Source organism: Coturnix japonica, chromosome 4 (genome assembly GCF_054131305.1).
Source record: "Coturnix japonica strain WE chromosome 4, WE-NBRP24, whole genome shotgun sequence".
Lineage (NCBI taxonomy): Eukaryota > Metazoa > Chordata > Aves > Galliformes > Phasianidae > Coturnix > Coturnix japonica.
In genome coordinates this window covers 26,624,185-26,651,714 of record NC_140666.1, presented here as the reverse complement: position 1 = coordinate 26,651,714, position 27,530 = coordinate 26,624,185, and the positions used below count along the sequence as shown (strand labels likewise).

Below are 27,530 nucleotides of genomic sequence, written 5' to 3'. Positions count from 1 at the left end.
AACTCTTTTTCATTACTCACACTTGCCTACTCTGGCCCTGTGAATTTCCTCATACTAATTCTGTAAGGCTATTTCTCCCCAAAGCATGCTGTTTCAAGAATGCTACATTTGCTCAATGGTGATTCATAATGAAAACTGGCTTTTTAAAAATACACCTTAACAACACATGCTGCTTTTAGAGAAACAGCAACTGACACTTTTTTGGGGCAGGGTTGACAATTAAATTGGTATTCCTAGAGGTTCGTAAAAGGCAGCCTAACTTTCAAACACTGAACAAACTGAGAATGATCTTCATCTTTTGTTTTTTTAACAGTCATATAAAGTCCAAAACCCAAAAAATTACAGCAAAATAAATATATGAGAGGAAAAATGCTTTATCGTAATAAAACTATGATAAGTAGTCCAAAATGTTAACAAGTTGCAGACTGGAAAAATGAGTTAAATACTGAAGCAGCTAAATTGCTTTTCCTTTCCTTCTTTGTCTGGAAACCTTCTGGCTGTTTGAGAGATTTAATCAGCTGAAACACTGGACGTACTTTTAAAAATTAAAATTAAATTCTTGTAATTATACATTTTCCATCAATTGACTACTCTGAAGACACTAGCAATATCACCACTGCTGTAAATATTAAACATGGCACCTGGAACATTATATAGGCTTAAATCTAAAGTGAAATTCTTATTGATATAAGAAAAAAATGAAGGTGGTCACTATGCTACCACTGAGGCCATTTCTCTTCCAATGAGCATGGGACAAAAATACTCGATTTACTTGATTTCTAAAAGGTGTCTAGCAAAGAGAGCTTGTTCCACAGCTGTATAATTTGATGAATGACAGAGAAGAAGTCTTATATAAAACTGAGAAGAAAGCAATAGCTCACATAACTAGGAAGCTTGGATGCTATTGGAATAAATGTTCCAAGACTTCTGTGAGTACAGACAATTATATTTAAAAGGAATCCCTCCTACAAATATCCTGGCATGACAATATGACTAGAGGTTTATCAGACTGTTTTCCAAATGGAAAATTATTCCAGCAAATAAAAACAACATTAGTCCCATTTTTCAAGGTAATAATATATTTTGTCTAAAACAATTCTGGTAAACTGCCTACATTTTATAGCTTTGAAATTTTGATAAGTTCCGTGGAAAAGAAATGAAATTAAAATGTGTCTGGAATCTAATACATTTGGGTCATAGCTGTCCATTTTGAACAATATTTGCTAACTTTTTCCTTTCTGACAAACACAGTTTAAAAGTGTAGTTACAGGTTGTTCAGGAAACCTCTTTTCAGTCAACTAAGGTCTTGAAGCATCCTCCCGACTTCTGTCTTTTATGGTTCTTACAAGGTTAATGTGATTACCATCATGTCACCGTTTTATTTTCATTATCTATGAATATCAAATAACCAAAACCCCTTTCGAGCAACAAATACTGACCTTTTGAGAATACTTTCTGCAGTGAGCTTTCCTTTTTGTACTGCCTTTGGACCTCCCACTGGACAGACAGCAGTAGCTCTGAAACCATCAAGGTAAGTGGCACTTACCTAATGAGAAAGGGATTAAAAACTACATGTGATTCAGTACTGATAAATGCTCTCCAACAGTTATTTTCTTTAAAATCACAGTAGTGGAATGATAAGAAAGCATGATAATCAGTAAACTTACTCTATTACTTAAAATGTGAAAAGTCAAACCCGTAGAACTGTAAAACTCAGTATTGCTTCTCACTGTTACCTTAAATCATCTTGAACCTATACATTTTGATACACGAGATACACTCTGGAGCTGAAAAGCTGAATAACATATCACAATTTATTCTTAAAAAGAACCATTTCAGCCTCTTCTGGCTATATCTGGATTTGCCTGTTACATAAATAATCATGTTTATGCATCTAGTAATGTATGTTTGGTCTTTGTCTCTTTGTTACTTATCCAGCAACAACATGGGTGCACTTGTTTGTGTAAAGATGTTAAAGAGGCAACAATTTTTGGCAGAAAATATTTTTATTTTCTCCAAAATATCAAACCTTAAATGAAGCGTAAGGTATTCCTTAGTTAGAAGGAAAGTAATACCTTATAAAACATTGAAGGAGGTGATCCTTTTGCTCCGTGAACTTTCACTGCTCCGCCTTCAAAACCTGGAGTGGTCAAAAAAAAAATAAATCAATACTTGAGCTTCTTCAAATTAACTTTCAAAGACGTGCTCTTATGTTAATCAAATGCATTTTATCAGAAAAACAAATCACTGTACTACCCCACAGAAGAGAGAACCTTCTATAAAATGTTCCTCTCTGCCTTCTGAACTGAAACATGATGGCTATGTTTCTAACTTCAATGAGTCTTTTAGCAAAATGCTTGAAACATTTATATTAACATTATAAATTCTTAACAAAAAAAGAGACCTTAAAAGTTTAGATCCAGTAGTTACTTTCCACAACCAGACATTGCTTACACACACAGAGCATGTCATTTACTGCAGCTTGCTGAAGTGGACGACAAGTGTGAGTCCCTCACACTTGGCAAATAAACAGAACCAGAACAGTGGTAGCTTATTTGTTCAGTAAAGGAATAATTTAACTTCAGCCTTCTCGGTAACAGAAACAGAACAGTCTGAATATATGTTCTAGTGCAAGTACCTTGTTCAGTATTAGGTATACGAACAACAAAATGAAACAAGAAAATGCTGCCATGTCATCAGGTTCAAGTTTGAACTGGAATAAGTAGGTGAAGTTCCTTAAAAATCAGCAGCGCAGGGCCAGCATCTCAGGTCAGACCTGATATACAGCATTACACTGTATCTGCGCTTGCAAATATTTAGGAAACTGTTTCAAGCTTTACAGAAATACTCTGAAGCAATCAAAACAAAAATCCCTTCAGAATACATCTGAAAAACGGAATCATATGAACTCACCTTAGTTTTAAGTATCATGCACAAATATCATCACTCTCTGCAAGGCTGAAATGAGGTTTGTTCAACAGAGGAAACTGATTTATTTTTCAACAAAAAAAGATATCCCTACAGTCAGTAAAAATTTGGAAGACTTTCATATGGCTGGGCAAGGAGTAACATAAACAAAGCCCACAAAACAAAATGCATAACATCCATTGACTAAAAGAAAACAGAAGCACCTCTCAGTTCATTGTCACTAATCCAGCAGGACAATAAAATCAGCAATGTAAACAGCAAAACCAGATAGCATGCCCTGTTTTTACTGGTGTACGTGTCAAAGCACTTCAAACTAAAAATATTTAAGAAATCTGTCTATTTTCCATCTGCTATATTTCTAAGAAGACTAACTGAAAGTTCATGTGAAAGTTCATTTTAAGTTCAAACATGTCATATCAGGTCATTTGCAAGCTGAAAGTTCATAGGAAGGTTAGGGTTCTCTTTTCCTTTTTTTCTTAAAAGACTGCTTGAGCACAAGGTTCACTGTATGATTTTACAGTACTTTTGTTATTGAAGCACTGTATTTTCCCTAGGAAGTTCTTAATTGGAAATTTCAGTTGTTCTAAGTTTTACAAAGGCACTCAGCACGGTGAGACAGGTTAAATTCCATTAGAGTGAAAACGAATATACATATTACAGGTGCAGTAAAACTTCAAATGATTGTAGCTGAACATTTTTATCACACACGCTAATCCAATCAACAAATCTTGTAGTTGAGAGCTTTTAGGGTTTTGTTTTGTTGCTTTGCCTTTGAGTCCAAACTTGGAACAAGAGTTATAAGCAACTTTAGCCTGTTGGCTGTTCATATGACTATGGTAGGTTTGAGGGTGGAAAACTACTGCTTCTAATAGGTTTCTCAGTGGATGTCCTCTGCCTAAGCAAGCCTCTACTACTTAGAGTGATGCAACTAATTATGCCTAGGGAAAACACTCTTATTAAGTGACACATAGAATAATACAGCTGTTCATTGTTACATTTCTAATGTAAAATAAAACAAAACAAAACCCACCTTTTTAAGCAAATAAACTGAGCTATAGTTTGAAAAAAATATGAAATCACAGTGGAGCACAGTTCAAAGTCTTGGCTGGTGTTAGAGATGCCTTGAAAGTGAAGCAGATAGAGAAGCAATCGAAGACTTAGATTAGAAAACCAGCAAGAAAAGTAAGAGTATGGTTACAATTCCTTAGACAATTTCTAACAAAGTCCCTTGAAAAAAAACAAAGTCTTTTCAAGGCAATCTGTTTCTATGAAAAATATCAGTTACATATCATGCCATAAGAAACTGATATAGCAAGGAATACGCAGATAAAAGATGGAAATTACAGTAATAGCTTTAGTTTGATCATCTAGTTCGCACATCTCTTAGCATAAAGGCAGACTAACCTGGAATTTCAGTGATGGAAACTTCAGAAAAGTCACACGTGACATCTGGTAAAAGGTAGTGCTGAGGATTGCCCACTTCATACACCAACTGCTCAGCCACAGTGCCAAAGGAGATCAGTCCCCCTGTGTCCGGTGGTTTGGAAATAATAAAGTCTCCTTCAGAAGAGCACTCTACAATGGGAAAGCCTATGTTATGCCTAAAAAAAAATGAAAACATTGGAAAAAAAAACACTATAAATACAGGGTGAAAAGAAGAATGACACAGCAGAATTTTATGGTAATTGATAATCAATTAAAATTGATCAAGATTTAGAATGTAGTTTGGTGCTTCTGCAAAAGTGCAGGAAAAGCACTGTACAGGCTAACCAAAATAAGAGGATGCATATTATTGCCCATCAAAGAATAACACATGTAACACCAAACACCAACAGTTTCTCAGAAAAGTTATATATAGAAGACAGAGGAACACATGAAAGTAAGATCTCCAGCCCAAAACAATAATAAAATCAGGAATTAACAGAAAATTACAAGGCATTACAAAGACAAAAGCAGTAAAATAGAAAACTATAATCATATGCTCTCTAGATTAATGTACAGTAAGCTATCAAGTAGCTCGCAGTATGAGATACATGCTGATTTATATAGGAGTAGAGTAGAATTTTCAGGGTTCTGTGGAAGATATATTTGCTTTCGATGTTGTAAGGCTTTTTCATTTAGAGATCATTTCTCCGAGCAAAAGTAATAACTTACAATTAAAAAGCTGAAAATTAAAGCAGTATTCATGCTCTCACACAAGGGCTACCTGGCTCTCTTCCATTCAGAAGAAGTTAGAAATTTGTGGGAATACAATGTTAGAGAGAAAAAGAATCCAAATAAAAGAGATAAAGCTCCTTGAAAAAACTCTTCTCAAATAAAAAGGTGCTTGATATCACCATTCCCATTACAGTCAATGATCTTCAGGTCCTTTGTACATAATTAATGCTCATCCCTGAAATTAATTATGTTTGGGTGCTGGAGGGAACCATGTGCTGAAGATACAACCAAACTTGTTACTAGCAAAGGTTACAAGAACATAGTTTGCATAACATACATTCACAAACTTTTAAAGGAAATAAGCAAAGAAACCAGTGAACTCTGAAATGACATTAGCAAAAGTTCATGGGAGTTTGGACAGATTCCTTATCATTGGGAAGCTTAAAACTTAATCCTTTTTTTAAATAATGGAGAGAAGCTCTGTTACCAGAGATCAGCAACTTTTAATACTGCTAGCATACAAAACTTTGAAAGAACAGTTGCTGGAGGACACCTAGAAAAGCCCACCAGGAATCAGTAAGGATTATACTTCATTTGTCTGGACTTTGAAACTATTTAAACCATGAAAAAGATAGAGGGTATTAAAAAAGGATTAAAAAAAAAAATGGAGAAAAATTGGGAAAAAGAAAAGACATAAACCAAACCCCGTGAATACAACAAATTGAATGAATAAATCTGATTCTAAATGATTACAATATGGGGTTTGTTTGTTTTTTGTCTGTTTGTTTGGAGGGAAAGAAAGGGATGAAAGTTGGCAGCAGGATGTAACATTCTCCATTTTAAAATGGCAAGAAAACATCCAAGAAACCTCTCAATTATTGGTCAAGACCAACCATCTATTATCTATTCTATAATATCTATTAATGATCTGTAACTATCCCAACTTTACAGGTAATGAGATGCATTCAGGAAGCAAACTGACTCACATAGTGTTACAGAGCATGATCAGATACTGTACAAGATGAGAATGAAAGAGCTGTCAAATGCACAGTGCTATTCTCATATCACCTGTCTGCCTGCATCTGAGGCCTTGCTAGCAGGCTGAATGCAGCTTATTTGAATCACTTACCTAAAATGAAATAACTTCCACTGAAACAGATGATCCAATCTGCCCCACTGCACCAAGAACAGACATCCCTACTGTAACCTACTGTAAGTCATTGTCGTAAACAAGATGTTCATGTACCTACTCCCCAGTGAACTTGTTTTGAAAGAAGAAGAGGTAAGCTGCAGACACACACCTTCCCAACGCTGGTTCTGAACTACTAATATAGACTAAACTTCAGCTTAACCAAGCTTTACCCTCAGAAGACTCAAATCATTACACAAAACATGACTGCGAAAATCCACGTGTCCTATCTTGCCTCAGAGATGTCAGTAACAACTCATATTAAAATGTGCCCTCATAAAATAAACTTTGCTAGTAGTCAACAACAGTTACAATATCCAAAGTGGCAGAGAGTGAACTGGCACTCTTAATAAAAGAACTGCAGCCATTTAGTGACAGAATCATAGAATGGCTTGGGTTGGAAAGGACCTTAAGGACAATCTCATTCCAACCCTCTGCAATAGGCAGAAACACCTTCCACTAGGACAGGTTGCTCACAGCTCCATCCAGCCTGGCCTTGAACACCTCTGGGAGGAGGCATCCACAGCTTCTCTGGGCAACCAGATACATTTTGAGCAGTTTTTAGTAGTTAAAATACAGAAAGAATAATGAACATGAGTTTGCAAAATGAGAGAATAACAAACATCATTTCATCCAAAATGTGTTTTGAGTTGCATTTTTGGTATTTAACAACTAATACATATATATATATATATTATAATTATATTATATTAGCAAGCCACAGAGCTGAATAAATCCAAGCTAGGACTAATCCTCAGAAACTCATTCCAGTTGTTTAGAGGAGGATTTAACAACTCCTCACTGACTACAAGGGTAACAAAGGCCCCAGACTGGTTTTGCTGAAGAAGCCACCTTCTGATTATTGGCAGTAAAAGATAGGACAGCATACTACTGTACATTCACTAGCAGAAGATCACAAGAAAGATAAAGAACCCACAGTACTACATACAACATGAAAGCAGACCAGGGTCCAAGCCAGCTTTGGTATCAACGTTTAGCTTTATAGACAATGCAGTTTCCTGGATGACTCAACAAACATTAAGCTGAGGTGAACTCTAAACCATGTGTCTCAACTCCCTGGACACCTATTTTAGACTCAGTGTTATTGGGCAAAAAGTAAGAATTGCTACCACTTTCAGAAATGTTTATATAACCCATTCAAAACTATTAATCTGTGCCCAGCAAGGTCAGCACATGCTTTTGGATAGCTTACACACATGCATATCTACATGGAGGTACCAACACAATTCCCAAGCACTGCTGCACCCCCTGTTTTAAGAAAGTTTACTGATCATAACACCTACCTCCTGTAACTAGGGCATTTCACAGTATACATTGCATGTGCACACTAAATGCCTTGAGAATCTCAGGCCAGACTACCAGGCAGTTTCAGCTGCGTGGAATAGATGATGCTACAGACAAAAAGGCAAACCACACTGCTTAATCTGGGCCTTGAACAGAATCCAGCATGCAAGTCCCAAATAATAATCTGGATCCAGCCCTTAAGAGACTACAACTACTGACTTACCCTTTTGGTTATCCCAGGCCAAAGGATTATGAAGTCTCAACCACTGTACACTCTTGGCTTAGGGCAAAATTTCAGTGATTATCATCTCCTCAAAATGATTATTTTACTGATCAGCATAAGCTTATTCTCTCCTGCATTTCAAAACAAAACAAAACAATGCACTAGTCACCCACTGACACTAAATAATAATGAGACAGCAACGTTTGGGATTAATTAAAGTGAAATACAAAGCTGTGCATTATCAATATACTTCTGACATCACAGTCCATTCTGACACTGCATGAATTCCCTGAGTGCCATGCACTAGAGATTAAATAGGGAGTAGTGATGTGCTACTCAATTCTGTTCTTCACCTAATATATATTACTGCACAAATAACATAAAAAGAGTAGGGGTCTTTTTTGACAGCATTTACTTACAGACAGTAATTTAAGAATGTTTATTAGTTATCTACAAACTCAATGATTCCTTCAATTTTCCCTGCTAAGCATCAGATAATCCACATAAGGAATGACTCAAGCAGCCTTTGTCTAACTGGAAACAACAAGTAGTTAAGTTTCATAGGCCTAAAACTTTATCTATCTATCTGTAACTCATAACCAGTAGTCTTTATTAGCAGTGCACTTAGATCTGCTTTAGCAGCCAAAGACTGAACAGCAACTTGACTACTGTTCAAAACCAAACCTACCTTCTGCAATAAAATGTGAATGAATGAGAGAGGTTGCCTTCTAGCATTCACTAGAGAATAGTCTAAGTATTGTGAAAATATCCTTCAGCTCTAATGTAAAGGTCCAGTAATTGCCTGCAGACATGAATGACAAGCATTCTCAGATGCATGAACATGTGTTCTCATGGTGGTGAGAAATTAAGGTGCCTTTCACATACTAATGACAAGAGACATTTCAATCTGTTTTCTTCTTCCCACATTTAATGACTCCACTGGGCTGATGTGGATATAACCTCACATATCGTATATAGTCTGATTTATTGAGATTTAGATTACACAGGTTTACTTTCAGAAGATTTAAAAATGTAGCTCTTTTAAAACTAAGTACAAATCACTAACAGACTCAGAGCTCTATCAACCTAGTGGCTATTCAAGTTATACTGAAGTCAGCAGGTTTCCTAACTTTTAACATTATTGAAGCTATGAATTTGACTATATAGATTTGCGCACACTGAAAATGGATTCAGGTTGACCAAATAATCAGAAAAATTCATACCTTTGAGTTTCTTTAACTTACATTCAGGCTACTACTATGCTATCAAATGGAAAATTCATCTACTTGTAAACCATGAGCTTTCATAATGGATGGAGCACTCCCAAAGTAATGCCTCCTGTTTATTCCTACACAAACTAAAACAAATACAAAGAACAGAATAACGTTTTCTCATAGAGCAAATTCTCAGGTACAAAACACCATTTTTCAACAGTCACTGCTATCAACTATGTATTTTCACTAGCTACAAACAAGAGCCTACAACTGCCATTTCTGATAGAAAAATCCTCAAAAGTACATAGCTACCAAGATTTTTAATAGGAAAAATGTATCCTGTGGGTCCCTGCAGGACCAGAGCCAAATGAAACCCATCCTTTTCTCCTGTATCTTTTGCACAGTTCTTCAGCTCTCGATCATGTAAAGGTTGCACTGACTTTGATAGACAGTGCACAAATCAAGACTCCTTCCTTTCATCATAAGGAAAACAGGAATAAACTGCAACTGGAGAATCACTCATTGTGTGTCAAAGACGCTCCCCAGCTGCTTCTAAGCTACTCTTAAAAACAAGTTAATTAAAAGCAGACTACATGAGTCCTTCCTCATGGCAATTCTCAGCAGGCAGACAGACCTACCTAACAAGCGGGTCTCATCCAGGACACTTGAACACAAGTAATGTACGTAACACTTTTTCAAAGGTCAGTAATGTATATGCAGACACCGACAGTTCAAAACTGGGAAAGTGGGACATACAGGAAAGGAGGAGAGTGGAATATGTAGCAAGAGAGGTCTCTGTCATCCCTGACAAAGCAAGCTGTGTGAGACTGGACAATGCACAGCTCTGATCTAACTGAAGACTGACAAATTAGCATCTCAAATATCCTCACTGTCCTTTCCTTTACACACACACACTCCTCCCATGGCAGGGGATTGGAGGCAGATGATGTTTCAAACGAAGCCATTCTATCAGTAGAATGAATGAGAAACTGATTTTTACAACATATGACCTTATATCTGACCCTGCCTGTGGAAGAGGGGTTGGAACTTGATGATTCTTGGGGTCCCTACCAACTCAAGCCATTCTATGATTTGGTTTACTACAAACATACATGGTGTTGTCACAGTTACTTACCAGTCTGGTACCACATGCCAGTCAGTGAATATTCCACCAGTACACTGAGCACCGCATTCAATAAGATGACCTGCAAGGCTGGGAAAACAGCAGGTGTTCAAACAAAATATTCTGTAAAAGGATGTATCACAAATCCCGTCTGAAAATGTAATCATACGATGGAAATACAGCGACATTTTAGAACATGCTCATTTTTTTCCTCCCTAGAGTTTTGTTTATAAACTTGACAATAAATATATGTAGGAATTCTGCAAGATGACTAAGAAGAGGTTAAAAGTGTAAAGTTTCATATGAAAAAATGTTTGGTATGTTCCACCAAAAATCGAGTTTTGTGAGTCATTTCAAAAAGTATTGATCTACAGTCAGTATTTTAGCTTTTCACATTGTAACTGAAAACACGCAAGACATGTTTTTAATCAAGAGGTGTACAATCTCACACAGCATGAAGGATATCTTTGAACAGAACACATTATAACTTTCAAATCTTTAATTGTGGTATTTCATAAGTGTGTGAGAGAATTATAGGCAAAATCTTGATCTCTCAAAACTAGTTACTGACTTCAATTCCAAGTCAGCAGAGCTGGAGTTTCTTTCTGCAATAATTCTCTAGCAATAGGTGGTCTAACACCACTACTACTAGGTGCAGTCAGGTTACTTAAGTAGCCACACATTTTAATGGACTTCAGTGTAGTATGATGATGCAGAAAAATGAAATTAGATGACAGGATTTTACCTAGCACTTTCTGCAACAGATTCCTAACCTTAAAATTTATAGCTAGGGTTTGCAAGTGGGGCTATTCATATTCAGCTTCTGCTACAGCAGGTAAGGATGCTGACCTATGACCAGGACTCCTTCGGTATATCTTTGAAGACAGTAGTTGCAGTCAACCTCAACTACTCAAACTGATGGACAAACAGAAAAAGCAGGAGTCGCTGTTCTGTACCATGAGATTTCACAAAACAGAGAGGAAGTTAACCTGTCAAATCAGTAATTTTCTCTTCTTATTTTACTGAGCTGGTTCCAAAACAATAGTGCTTAAATTTCCATTTTAAACATAAGAGTATTAGGCAAACCTTAAAGAACCATAACCAAAACCTTCATTTTGAGTAACTTTCTAATAAATGAGCTCAGTAATAATATCCAAATTCCCAAACTGCTTTAAAAAATCATTATTCTGGCATTATACAAGATGAAATACAGATTTACCCATTTCTTCTTATATCATTTACCTTCCTGCTGCTAGCAAGTCAAAGTCATCCCTGTTCCAGCCAAACTAGAAGAGAAATACAAACATATTACTTATACGGACTGATTTGATTAACAATATATTTATCATTGACTGCAGCAAGAACAATCTAGCTAATGGTAGGAGCTGTAGGTGTGTTTGAGTTGCTAAGCAGTAAATCTGTGAAAATACTCTGATGTATTTCAGTTTTCATCGAAATTTTTAGTACCAGACCTCTCAAAAATATAAATTCTTAAAGTCACACCCTGTTCAAAAAAGTCTAGCTTATTTTTTTTTAATGTAAGCAAAGCATAAAAAGCAAGAGATAAATCAAAAACAATCAACATAACAGAAACTTCCCTGATGTATATTTTTCTTGGACCTTGTTCTCACTAGCAAGGAGAGTCTGACTGAAGAGGTGAAGGCTGAGGGCAGCCGTGGTCGCAGTGACCAGGAGATGGTGGAGTTCAGAATCTCATGTGGCAGGAACAGAATACAAAGTAGAATCACAACTCTGGGCTTCAGCAAGGACAACAATCGCTAGGGGACATCCCACAGGACATGGTACTTGAAGGTAAAGGGACCCAAGATAGTTGGTTAGCATTCAAGGACCACTTCTTCCAAGCTCAAGATCAGAGCATACTAACAGGTGGGAAGTCAAGACAGGGAATTGCTGGGCAAACTCAAGTGGAAGAGGAGAGTCTACAGATCATGGAAGGAGGGAGTGGCAACATGGGAGGTATACAAGACTGTTGTCAGAGGATACAGAGAGGCAAATAGGAAAGCTAAAGCCTCTTTAGAATTAAAACTTGCAAGAGGGCTCAAGGACAACAGAATGGGCTTCTGCAAATACACTGCAGATAAAACTAACACCAGAAGCACTGTAGGCCCACCGGTGAATGAGCTGGGTGCCCTGGTGACAGAAGATGCAGAGAATGCTGAGTTACAAAATGCTGCCTTTGTCTACACTGCTGGAGGCTGTCCTGAGAAGCTCCATACTGAGGCTCCAGAGGAAGACAGAAACAAGGAGTTTGCCCCAGTTGATTAAGACTGGGTTAAGAACCAATTTAGCAATTTGGACATCCATAACATGGGTACTGATAAGAGGCACCTGCAGGTGCTGAGGAAGCTGGTGGATGTCATTACTAGGCCACTCTGTTATCTTTGTTAAGTCACGGGGAATGGGAATTACTCACCGTAAAAAGACCATACATCCCCCACCACAGAAAACCAGATCTACTACTGCCACCTTGCGGTACTGAAAATACATTTGTTCCTTAACCTTACATTAAATTTTAAAGCTGGGGAAAAAACAACCCAAAAACAAGAGTGAAACGCTGGTGAAACGTGGCAAAGCTCCCTACGCTTCATTGAAATAGTTTCAAATTTCATGATACTTAAGAACAAATATGTCTCTGTTTTAGTAGCAGAGAAAAGGTAGCAAAATTTCATGTGTGCACGCAAAAAATAAAATGAAACAAGAATGAAAGAGCTTCTGTTCATCATCGCCTTGTAAATAACTTGTACTTACAGAATGAATGAGTGGTCCTAATACAATCCCACTGTCGACGCATCTACCAGTGATTACAATATCAGCCCCAAGGTCAAGAGCTCTGCTTATTGGTCTTGCCCTAAAGGTAAAATCAATATGCATTCTTAGTTTTTAACACACCATTTAAAAATCAGTTCCCCATCACAAACAAAATAAGAATCACTTAATGAGTCTGCATGAAATCAGCTTTGTTCATACAACAACTAGGCAACTGTTAACGTTTTCAAAAGCAAGCATCAGTATATCCAATCAGTTTCATGAGAATTGAAAGACTTGTCTGGACATTCATACAAAATGCCCTGAAACACAACGTAAAGAGGATCACTTCTATTATCAGTAATAGAAAATCCAAAGTGTTTTTCAGAGTAAAACGACTCATGCTACTGAGCATAGCATTATGTAGTGGCTATGTGAGAAATGCAAATGGGTTTCTATGGGATACTAAGTAAGTTATGTAACTACATCTAAAAAGCAGTCAGTTAGTAAGCTTGCATCTTACTGAAAAAAACACATGAACTCAACTCACAGATCATAAATCAGGGGGGACAGAAGAAATATTTCATAATCTATAACAATAATTTTTCAGATGTAGCTGATGCAGTGAACCAAGAATCAAACTGTAAACATAACTAAATTTATGGAATTTAAAAAATTATTTTAATTATCTACAGAACTTAATTTTATCCAGCATACTATGAAGTTGATTTGTTTTATATATATATATACACACGCACACACACATATATAAATATAAACCAAGAGAGACATTTATACAAGTAAGCATCCAATGTAGATGTTATAAGAGAAAAATGTACATTATGAAGCTGTGATTTAAGAAGCTGGATAATAGCTTTAGATTTCAATGCATCCCAGATGAAGGGGCCCATAAAGAAATTCTGTTTATTTGAAACAAATACAGAAGTAAAGCAAGGTCAAAAATCACTTGTTTTAGCTTCCATTAGTAAATCAGAGCCATACGCAATGGCAATCCTTAGCAACTGTACCATGCAGTGACAGGATGTTCCACTTTTGGAAAAAATAGTTTTACTAATTGCAATTACGGCAACTTTGTCTTGAATCAAACCTGAGGATTCTCAGGAGACGTAACACTAAAGTCACAACTGGCAAGGTTCTAACATAAAAGTCCATTTACAGGTTAGAAGAAGAAAATATTTTCTAGTTGCTTGAATCATAAGAAGATGAACCTTAAGTGCCCAAGCAGTTCTACTTGCAAACCAAGTAACATACTAAAAGTTATCTTTCCATTCAAAAAATAACTTGTTAAAGTAACTCACCCAAGATACACATTCATGCTATGAATGCTCTCTGGAAATGGTTTGCCACTTTCTAAATCAGTGATGCCAGCTCCTCTTAGGTTCTCCTTCTGTTAGAAAACAAACCACCACATTGATGAGTATTTTGTAGCATCTACTGTAAAACTTTCATTACTATCAAACAACAGATTCGTTTCACAGCAACTCTAAGAGAAGTATTATCATTAAAACTAACAAAAAACACAAATCAGTTCAATGACCAGAAGCTCTGACACTTATTTTTCTGAGTGCTGGAAAATAAAGATTTTAAAGAATGCTTTTCCTTCCAAAGATGATCAACAACCACAAAGCAGCATACTCCTTAGGCGTTCAAATCACCTTTAATTCCTGTAAGACTGAGCAAGTCAAACCTTGCCAGCAGAAATGTCTACTGCAACAGCAATGGTGATGTGGCCAGAAGTCAAAGATAATTCTGCAGCTCAAAGCAGTTAATTTCAGAGCACATTAAGCTCCCAGAGAGGCATACGCGTGCTTTGCAAATAAGGAGTTGAACTTAACCTTCTTCATCATTACCTGTGCATTAAGAAATTGAAAATGCTTTTAACAGTGAATGCTCCCTCCCTGGAAGCATTCAAGGCCAAGCTGGATGGGGCTGTGAACAACTTGGTCAAGAGGGAGGCCCATAGCAGAGGGGTTGGAACTAGATGGTCTTAAAGGTCCCTTCCAACTCAAACCACTCTATGATTCATTATATGAACAAAGATACTACAGAAAGAGGCAAAAAATAAATTCAGGCCAATTTTTTCTCTATACAGAAAACTTGCACAGTCCTTCAAAGCCTAAGGGCGAAGTGCCATACCTCACTCATTATGTCATCTCCAGTAACAACAGCTATTTTCAAATCGACGCCTGCCTTCTCTGCCACCTCCTGAAGAGCAGCTGCACAAGCCAGGGGGTTCACTCCACCCGCATTACTGATGACTCGAACACCTTCATGAAAAGGATGAACCAAGCCCAGAAGCATTAACAATCACTTATATTTCAACAACTCAAAGCGAGCAGAAAGACAAGCAAGATACAAGCTTTGCAAGGTACTGAGGCATCTAATCAAGTGAAATATTAATCATAGAATTACCCAGGTTGGAAAAGACCTTGAAGATCATCAAGTCCAACTACAGCCTAACCAGTACCCTAACTCTAAAAACCCTACACTAAATCATATCCCTGAGTACCACATCCAAACGGCTCTTAAACACAACCAGGGATGGTGATTCAACCACCCCCCTGGGGAAGCCTATTCCAGTACCTAACCACCCTTTCTGTAAAGAAGTTTTTCCTAATATCCAACCTAAAATGCTATGTTAAGTCTTGAGCCGCAATATGTTTGTAAAATGAAAGGATCAGACAAAGCCAATGAGGGACTGTCTTCAGAACAGTTAATTGTTGTAGACAGACTTTATGATGTGGATGACCCCACTGTTCCTTGAGGTGTAATAAAATAAATGTTTAGATGCTGTACTGAGGGATATGGTTTAGTAGGAAATACTGGTTGGAATGGATGATCTCAGAGCTATTTTCCATCCCTGGTGATTCTACGATTCTACAATTATCTTCTTCCCTTCCTGTAAGAAAGGTGAAAGCGACCACCGAGACAAACATGATGAGGAAGTGACAGCATCATGCCTGTTCCTACAGGTACAACACAGGAGAACAAACTTTTAAGGCACTCATACTTTCCAAACAACTTCACTTTATCACAAACAGATGTTTCTCTGCATTCCAGTACATTAGCGTGGTACTGGGTGCTTAGAGGAAACGATTCATCTCTTTCACTCGAACTCAGTAAGTTGTAAAGATGTAGTCATATAAACAAAAAGAATTGCACTAGGAAAACAGAAGTATATGAACTACTTTGGAAAGCTGACAAATCTTTAGATTGCATTAAGCCATGAGATTTAGATATCTTAACATGATATTTTCCCTTCTCAAACTAAAGCTACAAAAAGAATTACCTGGAGACATGCAAACGCATTTATAATTACAGGCAAGCATTTCATATGTGCCTATATAGATTCTACCACCAGACGAGCACTTCTTTTGAGGTTATGTCCATAAGGCAGCACAACACCGGTGTGACAAACAGCTGTTTACAGGAACGCAACCCACACAAAACTCATTTTGCGGCTGCACTTCGTTAAGGTGGGAAGACGAAGAGGAGCGTACCTTTCCTGTGAATATCTTTTATGTATGGAGCCATAGCAGTGGAGACGAAATCCGGAGTGTAACCCAGCACCTGCAATCGCAGAACCACAGGGGTTGGAAGGGCCAGTGGAAGGGCCATAGCGGTGCCCACTATGTTGGTTGGAGGTGCCAGCCCCCACCACCACACCAGACCCTGGCCAACAACAGCGCTGGATCATCTATTTCTTTCTTTTTTATCTTTCCAGGTTCCTGCAAGAATGAACTCTAGCTGAGCAGCCAAAGAACCAGAAGAGGCCGACTGCATCTGTGGCTTGTCTCTGTCTCCAGTCCCAGGCTGGGGCCAAAGACGCATCACCTCCAGTAAGACACAGGGTAGAAAGAGAAGACTGGTTTCCCATCACCATCTCCAGTATTTTCTCTTCCAACTCACCTTACCAAAGGTCACGAAGCTACTTCCAAACTGGACTTTTAAACCTGAGCATCTCACCCCACTCCTGCTGGAGAGGAAGAAAATAAATCCCTTTCCTCTTACTATTAGCAGTTCCTGTCTGGCTGTGCCAGAGACTGGTTCTACACAAGTCTGTGTGGTGCTTGGTTTTGTTTGGCTTTTCCTTAGCCCTGTAGGGCAGTGATCAACCTGCTTTTACACATCCGCATCGCGGAGCCCGACCCTGCTGCTAAAGCCGGCTGTACGCCGACAGCCGCTACTCACGGGAGAACGGGCTTTGGCCGCCGTCAGCAGCGACATGGTGATCTCGGAGAGGTAATCGAAGACGAGGAAATCCAGCTTCCCTCCATACAGCAGTTGCGGCACTGCAAGCAAGGATAAGACTCCGTTAACCCCACTCCCCGCTGGGCCTTGTAGCAGCCGCTTATACAACGGGGCCTCCGGGATCCACCCGGGCCCGGCTCCTTGCGGACACCTACCCGCGGCAGCCGTGTCCCCCCAGAAGCCCGAGGCACAGCCGATCCGCACCGCGGCGCCCGCCGGAGGCTCACCGCAGCTGCTACGGCGCCGCCGGCTCCAGCGCTGCGAGCGGGGAACCGGCCGCAGCAGCCGCGGCCCGCGGAGCCTCAGCAGCGCGGCGAAGCTCATGGTGGCGGCTGCGGCAACGGGCTGGAGGGCGCCGCCCGGGACTCCGGCTCAGGCCCCGACCTGCGGGGAAGAGCCGGCAGGTGGCGCTGCCTCCCCGCTCTGTAGTTCGTCTCCATTTGGTTTCAAGATGATTTTCTTTAAATCAAGACAAGCCCCGCCACCCTCCCAACCCCCGATCATCCATCCTTCCTGCCTGCTAACTCACTGTTCCCCCGCTGAAGTAGGTCCAAACCCATGACCAACCTCGCTATCTGTTGCTGGGCTCATTCCTGTTTTAACACCAACTTTTTTGGTGTGTAGGGACAAGCGCAATATTCAAGGCACAGGTGAACAGGAGACGCACGACAGCCTATAGAATTTCCTGCTTTGTTCTGTGCTGCCTTTCTTGCAGCTGCAGCCCAGTGTTTGTGGTTTAATACTACCTGAGCACTGATACAAATGTTTCCACTGAGTTTCCTGCCAGTTCCATCAGGAGCAGCAACGCTTGACTCCTTATACATAAGAGATTAGGGTTATTGATAGAACTAGAGGGAATGGTTTTAAGCTGCATCAGGGGAGATTCAGACTGGACATTAGGAAGTATTACTTTTCGGAAAGAGTAGTCAGGCATTGGAATGCACTGCCCAGGGAGGTGGTGGAGTCACTGACCATGGGAGTGTTCAAGAAACGCTTGGATGTGGTGCTGAGGAATATGATTTAGCCTGGAAGTATTGGTAATGGTTGGACTAGATGATCTTCTAGGTCTTTTCCAACCTTGATAATTCTGTGATTCTGTGATTTTGATGAAAGCAGAGGCAAGTCATTCGCATTGTCTCTTCTATAGTAGACTTGGGAAGCAATGTCCCGTAATGTTGAGGTTTTGTCCTCTCTGTGATTGCAGATTGCAGAAAGTGTTGCTCTTTGAGGACGTCAGGTGGCACTGTGTGATTTGGAGTGAAGCTGGCAGTCAGCAACAAGTCTGTGTGCAATGCTAACAGAGGTACAAGTTAAAACTTCTCCTCGCTGGTTAAGGGACAAAGCTTAATCCAAGTAAATGCCATAGTTCTATTGTGTGGTAAGGACCTACATCCCCTTCCTCTATTGCTTAGTGCACAGCTTGTAAGACACATTTTGCTGTCATAAACTGTAAGAAAGAAGATAACGTGGCTTTAGGTTTTACGTTGGAGAAAGATAAAGGTTCTGATTTGTGCGTGAGGCACAGGTGATGTGTAAAGGAAATGTGAGATTAATCCTTCTCCTACCACCATCCTGAATTACTAGCAGGATAGTGCAGACTACATTGTTCCTAAGCAAATAAGCCTGTTCTGTCAGGTTTCCTCTGCCCTCAAGACAGTACAAGCAATGCATTTCACGGGCTCCATTTTAATTGTGAAATGTATCACATTTTTGCTATGTGTCTGTTAATGCCACCGCAAATAAGTTCCTCTCCAAAACAAAGCTATCGGCGGACACCAACAAATATTTTGGTTTATAAAGGAGGTTCTATTTGTCATTTATTGAGGTTCTGTCCTCTCGACAAATTTCAAAATATTCAGCAAATATTTGAATTTATTACTTATCTTATTCCCACAAATTAGTGAATGCTTTTGTTTAACAAATGGAGTTCACTGCTCTTCCCTTCAAGGTAAAGCATACATTGCAATCTCTCTTTTGCAGATAGTCTAAAAGCCAACCTTTTCTAAGTGTATCAACAGCTGAAAACGGTCCCTGTAAATCAGTAAAGGGAGAGAATTTGCAGTGTTGCACCTAATAATCCTTATTTAAGGCACAAGCTGTTCAGGGCCCAGAGATGATTCTTAGCTGATCCCAGCTCATCATCCAGTATGTTTGCAGGATTTTTAGTGCATTGAAGTATTACATCCTGTGCTCTGGAACTTGGAAAAACCTAAAAGCAAGAAAACACAACTATTATTTCTGCATCCATGCTGTGCATGCAGCAAAATAGCTTCTGTATTTTTTTCCAAAGCACTCCAAATGAAACCATACTGTGAATGATGTGGATTTCATATTTTTCCTTGCTCAGCTTTCTAGGGAACAGAACTCTTTGCATCCTCATTTGAACAGAAGCATAGCCCATGTCTGTGCTGATTTCATAAGTGGAAAGAAATAAGAGCCTCTCCCATGCAGAGCATCTGGCAGCCAATATTTGGGGACCCAAATCCTCTAGGCATTTCTGTTCAGGAAGGCTGAAAGAATACCCACTACACAGAGTGGACTGTTGAATTGGCTAAAAATGTTGCCATTTGCCTTTTGCCTATGACTCAAATAGTGAAAGAGAAAGATGACTTTCTGAACCTTTTCCTTTTTTTTTTCATTTTCACTTTGCTATTTGTAAAGCAGTTTGTTTCCTAACATACCAGAAGCATAACATAAACACTAGGCAGCATTTTAACCATCTCTGTTCCTCATCATAATTATCACTTGGTCATTAGTTGACCTAGCAAAGAAGCTTGTTAGTAGTAGAAGCATTGCGGTACATATTTGTGATAAGCTGCAAAGCAAAACAGGCTTTTTATTTTCTATATTTACTTCTTGAGGTTTTTAACATTTATTTTTTTGTACTTATTTTTACATTCACGTTTCCATTAAAACAACAACAAAAAGGTGTTGGATCACTGTAGCGTTTCTGAGATTTTATGAACTGAAATTTCATATTAGATTCTTAAGACACATACATGTGAGTCATACATTTGGAAAATCGTTGTTTTCCAAAGGCAGTCATAAGAACAATCTGCTATTCAGGAACAGATTTACAAATACATGCATATTTCTTCTGTGCTTCTGTGATTTACTGCGAGTAACGGGAAGGCACTGGATAGTTTTCCAGTGGCTGTTTGACAAAAATACTAATTGAATCGAACAAGACACTTTTAAACAAATACTGATTTGGTTTTATCACATAAAAAATAAACAGTGAGGAAAAGTTAAACTGAAATTGAGAACACTCCATTCTGCCTTTGTGGTGTTAATCATTCCTCATTTGTTAGCAAATCAGGAAAAAAGCTTACCGGAAAGGAAAAAAAAAGCTGACAACATTACTAATATATGTCGGGCACACTGAAGGGTAAATCCAGGTCTCTAACACATTTGTTTTGTAAATGGGTCAGCTTTATGCTGCCGGGACTAAATGAGAATATGTTACAAAAGTGAGGAGAGGACTACCCTGACGATTCATGTTAGAACACTTACTGGTTTTGACCTAATGAAAAGTGGGAAAAAGTCATTTCAAAACCATGCAATGTGAATTAATGGGAAGAAAGAGAAGGGAGCAAAGATATGAAGGGATTCATTACTCAAGGCCACACCATGACCATGTAATCAGCAAAACAAACAAAAATGTTGTGAGGCTTAAATATTTACATCTTCTGCTAAGAAGTACCAGAGGTTACAACCAAAACTACAACTGGACAGCTCTTATAAGTGCAGCATAAAGATATTTAGTAATGATTAAATAAATTATTTATATTGATTTCTTCACGAATGTAGATCTATGTGGTGATTTTATGTAAGACAAGAGCCACACTGAAAGTTCATAATGATTCTCTTGTTTTTCAGACCCGATTAACCAACTATCTACAGCAATTAAGCTTTGTTGTTGTTATTGTTGTTATGTCAGATACTGGTAACTTCAGCAAAAATTATCGCATTATGTGCTGAAATTATTTTATCACAGCCCTTGTCACATTTTAATCCTAAAATGTTAGGAATATTTTCTCAAAATTAACGAATATAGCTCTCTGTCAGGGTTGACTGTTGTCATCTTTTCAGAATCCTGAAATTCTTATCTGGGGATGCTGGACAAATTTTACCACGTTCCATGATGAAGTATTCCCTTGAAAAAGTTTCATATCTACGTGGACTATTTTTAGTGACAAAGGAGAAGAGTCTGCTCCATGAAAGAACAAGGGATACCTGAGTTGCATTCTGTCCCAAACACTGTAGTGTTCCCATCTGCCCTGGAGGGTACATTTGTGATTTAACCTGACCCGGTTTCTGGCAGAGTACCAGCACAAACTTGGAGCCAGTCACTGTCCCTGAAGACAGCATTTTTATCTGCAAATGTTCTTTCTAAACTTGTGGTGATTGGAAAGGAAAGATTTGATCCAGGGATGGCATGTTTAGCTCCCAGCAAGGAAGCTTTGATCCAAGTCATTCACACAGACTTCCTAAATTAGAGGGCAGAAAAGATTCATGCTTTCACTGCCTGTGAGAGAGAACATGGGCTGCTTCTCCAGATATTCCACTGCCTGGCATGGCCTTATAACTCTCTCTGCCTGAGTTTTGTCATCTGCCAAATAGGAAGAAAGATGTTGAATGCCTTTGAAAAGTGTGTTCTGCTTTGTGGAAGGAAGGTATTATACAACCATGAAATAGTGTTTAACTTTAGGCTATGGATAGGTGTTTACATGTAATTAGGTAGTTACCTCTGCTTTTCCCTATGCTAGTTAAATGACTACTCTGCCTGCCCTCACCCAAAAGCCATGTGTACATTTGCTTATGCTTGAGTTACAGCTTCTGCACACTGTTTTTCACCTTTCTGCCTCCTTTAAGACCTGGCTGTAACAGAGACAAAGCAGATAAGTGGAAAGCGAGTTCTGCAAATGGGAGGAGTAAGAGATGTGTGCAAATTCTGGGAATCCACCTCATCCCCTACTCCACCTCTTCCCGCTACCTCACTGTGCCCGCCCCCATCTCCAACTGCTCCCTTAAACCTCTGCTGCTCTGCTCTGAGGCCAAAGCTGGCAGCCCATAAAGGTGCTGCCTCTGCTGCTGGGGAGAACTGTTTCGGCTGCTGACAGTACAGATGGCACCCAGTGAGATGGGGTTAAAGCTGGGCAGATGGGTGCCTCTGGGATATCTCCTCTCCATTCTTTTCTCCACCAGCATGGCGGTAAGTGAAGGTGCAGAGTGTTAGAAAATGTGTCAGTGCTGAGAATGCTTCTGGAGACAACTCACTGAAAGTGGTCTTGTTTCTTTCCAGTACATTGCTACCAGAGAAAACTGCTGCATACTAGATGAGCGATTTGTAAGTATCAGATCCGTTTTCTCTTACATTAAGAGTCTAGTCAAAGCCTGCCTACGCTACTTAATAACTGCCATTTGTATCTTCTCATTGCATTCTCATTGTAGAACCTCACTGTTTGCTTCAAAGCTCATCAAATGCAATATGCTTAAACCTTTTCTTGATAGGTAACGGCAAACATTTGCTGAAAAAGGCAGCTACGCTGCTGATAAAAGTGCGTTAAAGACACTACAAGTAACACTGTGTACAAATTTCTTTCTATGTGTGGATATATATACAGTGAGAAACTACAACCTCTCTACAAATTCTGTAGTACTGCAGACAGAGGCAAATGTCTATGCAATTTTTTCCCTGCAATCATTTGTACAAATCGTTCTCCTGCCCAAATATTCTGTTGTCCATTTTTGCTACTGAAACATTATCCACTGCTATTCTTTTCTCTTTAGGGTAGCTACTGCCCCACAACTTGTGGCATTGCAGATTTCTTTAACAAATACCGTCTCACTACGGATGGTGAATTGTTAGAAATTGAGAGACTTCTGCAGCAAGCTGTTAACTCTACAGGATCGATAGAATATTTGATTCAACACATCAAAACCATCTATCCTTCAGATAAGCAGACACTACCACGTGAGTATATAAAAACTATTGAACAAATTGTCACTGTCTTGTTTTTCTAATTCACCAGACTGCAATAATTTCATACCTTTGTCTCTTCTACAGAATCAATTGAGAGTTTGACTCAAAAGTCTAAGAAAATAATTGAAGAAATTATCAGATATGAAAACACTATTTTGGCTCATGAAAATACTATACAGTAGGTATATCCCATAGCGCTTTATAATCCAAATCATTTTCTTTCTCTTTTACTAACAACAGTTAAGGCTTCCTCGGAAAGGGGTTTTGAGCTAATGTTGACCATTAGATACCGTCATTAGTAGTTCACTTAAAAGACACATAACAGTCATGTGGATCTGAGAGTGCATTCTTGATTCATTGGTGTTATCCATTAATTGTGCAAGTACACGATAAGAATGTGAGGAAGCCTGGGAATGGTTTTATTTATGTTTCTTTTGCTGTGTTAGATGTTGATAATCTCTTTTTTCATGAGCTATGGAGATTTTATTAATATGAGTTTGTAGAGCGTATGAAATATTTCTACAAACATTTACTCTCACTATTTTTGCTGCATATATCTGAGAAAATCAGCTCAGTTCCATAGGTATAATTCATAAGTTATTATAAACTCAGTGGTGGTCTTCAGTAAACCAACACTGAAAACAGAATTGAAAACATCATTAGCTTTTCTAAAATTTGAGTCTATTTTAATTGCCCTGAACGAAGCAAAATCTCTATTTCTATGGCATTATATCGAATACAATTTAAACATTCTAATCATTGAAGCAGTTAATGTAATTTATGTCAAATTCCATACTTATGGAAGAATGATTTATGATTTGCTAAGGAGAGCAAAGGAAAACATTCCACAGCATCACAATCATGCATTAATTGCTGGTTTCAGTTTTGCTGATTAGAGGCGAGTCAGGTTTTACATGAGATTAAACACATACATTCCCATTTTGGCTGTTTTAGTCAACTTTACATACCAGTGCTAAGAAGCAACACTTTTGGGACATATGTAGCAGCATGCTATCTCAGTCAGGCATATATGCAGGTAAAAATGCATTACTGTCAGTAAGAAGCAGCTGAAGAAACAAGCCATTTTTTGTGTCTCTCTCTCCAGACAGTTGACAGATATGCATATAATGAACAGCAACAAGATCACGCAGCTGAAACAGAAGATTGCTCAGCTTGAGTCACACTGTCAGGAACCATGCAAGGATACTGCTGAAATACTGGAGACAACTGGAAGAGGTGCACAAAATGTTTCTTGAATGGTGGAGGCTTGATTTAGTTACAAGCATTACCAGTTGGCATTGCAGTGATGAGGTTATTGTGACCTGAAGGGCCATAGACTCGTGCAAAGATGTAAGAGTGCAAGTTTTAGAATCAATGATTGTATCAATTTTAGGAAGATAACTTATGAACACATTCTGTTTATTCACTTGGAAAATTTTAGCTCCAGAAGTGCTGTTTTTGTTGCTGTAGAAATTGGTGCTATGACTGTATTCTGCATGTAAGTTGCTTAAATTCCATGTGAAATGAACATTCTCATTTTACACAGGTCTTGTGACCTTCAGCATTTTTTATTTATTTATTTATTTTTTTAAATGGCAATGATATTTAAACTCTTAGACTGAACAACAAACTTGGAAACAATATTTGAATTAACTGAATTTCTTACACTGAGAAAGTTACCATATCAAATGTGAGGATAGAACGTGAGGATACAACTATAGCTAGATTAGTAACAATCCTTTGAATATCTTTACTTCAGATTGTCAAGATATTGCAAATAAAGGTGCCAGAAAAAGTGGTCTTTACTTCATCAAGCCTCAAAAAGCTAAGCAGTCATTCCTAGTCTACTGTGAGATTGACACGTATGGCAACGGTTGGACAGTATTACAGAGGGTATGTCTCCAGGGTATTATTACCATAAGGAAGTGTATTGCATCAAGTGCTGTTTTCATTTGCTTACCTAAAGAACACAGCATGGTGGGGGTTTTTTTGAGGGTTGGTTTGTTGTTGTTGTTTTACAGAGATTGGATGGGAGTGAGGACTTCCGGAGAAACTGGGTTCAGTACAAGGAAGGATTTGGACATCTGTCTCCAGATGACACCACAGAATTTTGGCTGGGCAATGAAAAGATTCATTTAATAACTACGCAGTCCACTCTGCCATACACCTTACGAATAGAGCTGGAGGACTGGTCCGGCAATAAAGGGTATTTGCTCATGAAGCCTCTGAAAATGGCATCTTAAAGCCTACTGCTTTTTCTAGTAGTTTTAGTTTGTACAGATTTAAAAAAAGCATGGCACTACTAGGTGTGTCAAGATGCATAAGATGCCACGTGGGCTCAATGGTTGGACTGGGTGATCTTTTAGGTCTTTTCCAGCCTTGGTGATTCTATGATTCTGTGAACTCACAACTGTGACAGCAGCCCTCATGTGTACATGTCGGAAGGCCACAAGCCAGAAACCGTAGTTGATTTGGCAGAATAGATCTGTTTCTTCTTTTCAAAATTTCTTCACTTATGTCTTCTGTCCTCCAGGAGGGCTTACTACCTTTCCTATTTCTTGAGATACCTATTTCTTCCTCCCACCAAGAACTTCCTCATGACACGAATAAGCCTAAGCTGTAGCAACTTGGGAGATAAACACATATGTAGGTGTATAATGTAGGTCTTCTGTGCATCACTGAAGAACAGTAGAGTCAAAAAATACATCTAATGGTGGATGACAAAAATTGGATATCTGTCATTGAACCAGTGCACAATCATTTAACAATAATCCTTTCACAAAATTACATGCTAGGATGCTCTAAATCCCTTTTCTGCTGTTCTAATATCTGTGTATATTTCATTTGTGAACATACTAGGAATGCAGCATGCTTATACTCACTATTATCCTCTGTTAATAGCACTGCTGACTATGCGGTATTCAAAGTGGGATCTGAAGAAGACAAGTACAGATTGACCTATGCCTACTTTATTGGTGGTGATGCTGGAGATGCCTTTGATGGCTTTAATTTTGGAGATGATCCAAGTGACAAATCCTTTACCTACCATAATGGCATGCGCTTCAGCACCTACGATAATGACAATGACAAATTTGAGGGCAACTGTGCTGAGCAAGATGGATCTGGATGGTGGATGAACAGATGCCACGCTGGTCACCTCAATGGAAAATATTATATAGGTAAAATATTCTAAGTACCTATTTTCACATGGACAAATGTAACCAAGTACAACACATTTCAATGACATTGAGTATATTTTGCCACCTGTTTTTTCCAAAGCTGATGTGGTCCATTCTTTTCAATGACTGTTTATATTAACACCTGTTTATGGCAGTTCTCCAGCCCAAAATGGAATCCTTGGTTCTGATAGAAACAAAGAGAGGGAGAGCAGCACTGTGTGCAGCCTGTTAGTGTGACCAGGGATGCCATAGAGGTGTTGGTACCACAACTACAAATGGGATGGTCACATTAATCATGTAGAAACAACTGAATGTTTTTCTCAAATTGCTATTTTTAGGTGGTGTGTACTCAGCTAGAGATGGTGACCCAGATTCATATGACAATGGCATTATATGGGCAACATGGCGTGACCGATGGTACTCCATGAAGAAAACTACAATGAAAATCATCCCATTCAACAGACTCTCAATAGATGGACAGCAACACTCAGGAGGCCTCAAGCAGGTTTGATCATTGGACAGAGGAGATATTTAAAATAGCAATAAAATCTGGTTATAATTGCAAGTACAGAGCATGGACAGCTGAAATGTTATGCCTACTGCATCTTAGAGGCATCAGCTTTGTTTACCATTTTGTCACAGAAATATTTGCGTTTTGATTTTAGTTATACCTTCCTCTTCATTGTTTCTCTTAACAAATAGATAAGTAGATCGTCCCAGGACTAAAAATAATTCTTTGTCTTCATTTGTTTTAATTGCTGAACTTTAAATTTCCAATTAGTATAATTATGCGTAAACACTATCAACATATCATTATCAAGTCTTATGTACTTCATCTTTCCTTAGAAGAACACTGAAATACTGTCTTTTTTTCTTCTTTTTTTGTTGCAGGTTGGAGACTCATAAAGGGACAATTTAGTAAAAATTGATCTGAAAACAAATCTTTTATTTGTGTGACACTGAACTTATCTCACCTTCCACAGTTTGGACATCAGTGTTGTGAGATACCATTGACTATAAAATGCCCAACGGTTTTCCTTGAGCGGTGCTTACCGATTTATATGGTTATTTTTTTCTGTACACATCCCCAATAAATTTTTGATTATTACAGAAAGGCTGAGCTTGCTATTTATTTTCTACTGTTAACCAAACACAACACACTAAACACTGCGACTGCTGGAAGGGTAC

At 38.6% G+C, this 27,530-nt stretch overlaps 2 protein-coding genes across 7 annotated transcripts in view; one reads left to right on the top strand and one right to left on the bottom strand.

Annotated features, from left to right (window-relative positions):
* Positions 1-17,534, bottom strand: part of LOC107313042 (uncharacterized) — a 40,196-nt gene extending 22,662 nt beyond the window's left edge. For all 6 annotated transcript variants that reach the window (XR_014945229.1, XR_001554753.3, XM_085544799.1 and 3 more), the window contains exons 1-11: positions 17,333-17,534; positions 17,118-17,218; positions 16,427-16,496; positions 15,063-15,193; positions 14,225-14,313; positions 12,909-13,008; positions 11,382-11,425; positions 10,152-10,229; positions 4,333-4,529; positions 2,076-2,140; positions 1,440-1,546 (exon numbers count right to left, since the gene is read on the bottom strand). Coding sequence is in view for 4 of the 6 variants with exons in the window: in XM_085544799.1 (XP_085400925.1) it covers positions 1,440-1,546; positions 2,076-2,140; positions 4,333-4,529; positions 10,152-10,229; positions 11,382-11,425; positions 12,909-13,008; positions 14,225-14,313; positions 15,063-15,193; positions 16,427-16,496; positions 17,118-17,218; positions 17,333-17,501 (1,151 nt within the window). In the remaining 2 variants the exon portion in view is untranslated. The remainder of the gene's footprint in view (positions 1-1,439; positions 1,547-2,075; positions 2,141-4,332; positions 4,530-10,151; positions 10,230-11,381; positions 11,426-12,908; positions 13,009-14,224; positions 14,314-15,062; positions 15,194-16,426; positions 16,497-17,117; positions 17,219-17,332) is intronic.
* Positions 17,535-22,236: 4,702 nt separating this feature from the next.
* FGG (fibrinogen gamma chain) lies at positions 22,237-27,456 on the top strand. The gene is made up of 10 exons (XM_015861008.3): positions 22,237-22,392; positions 22,483-22,527; positions 22,971-23,154; positions 23,248-23,341; positions 24,269-24,399; positions 24,923-25,056; positions 25,185-25,369; positions 26,065-26,342; positions 26,681-26,847; positions 27,234-27,456. Exons 1-10 carry the CDS (start codon positions 22,306-22,308, stop codon positions 27,246-27,248), a joined length of 1,320 nt encoding a protein of 439 aa, XP_015716494.1. The 5' UTR covers positions 22,237-22,305; the 3' UTR covers positions 27,249-27,456.
* The last annotated feature ends 74 nt before the right edge of the window (positions 27,457-27,530 follow it).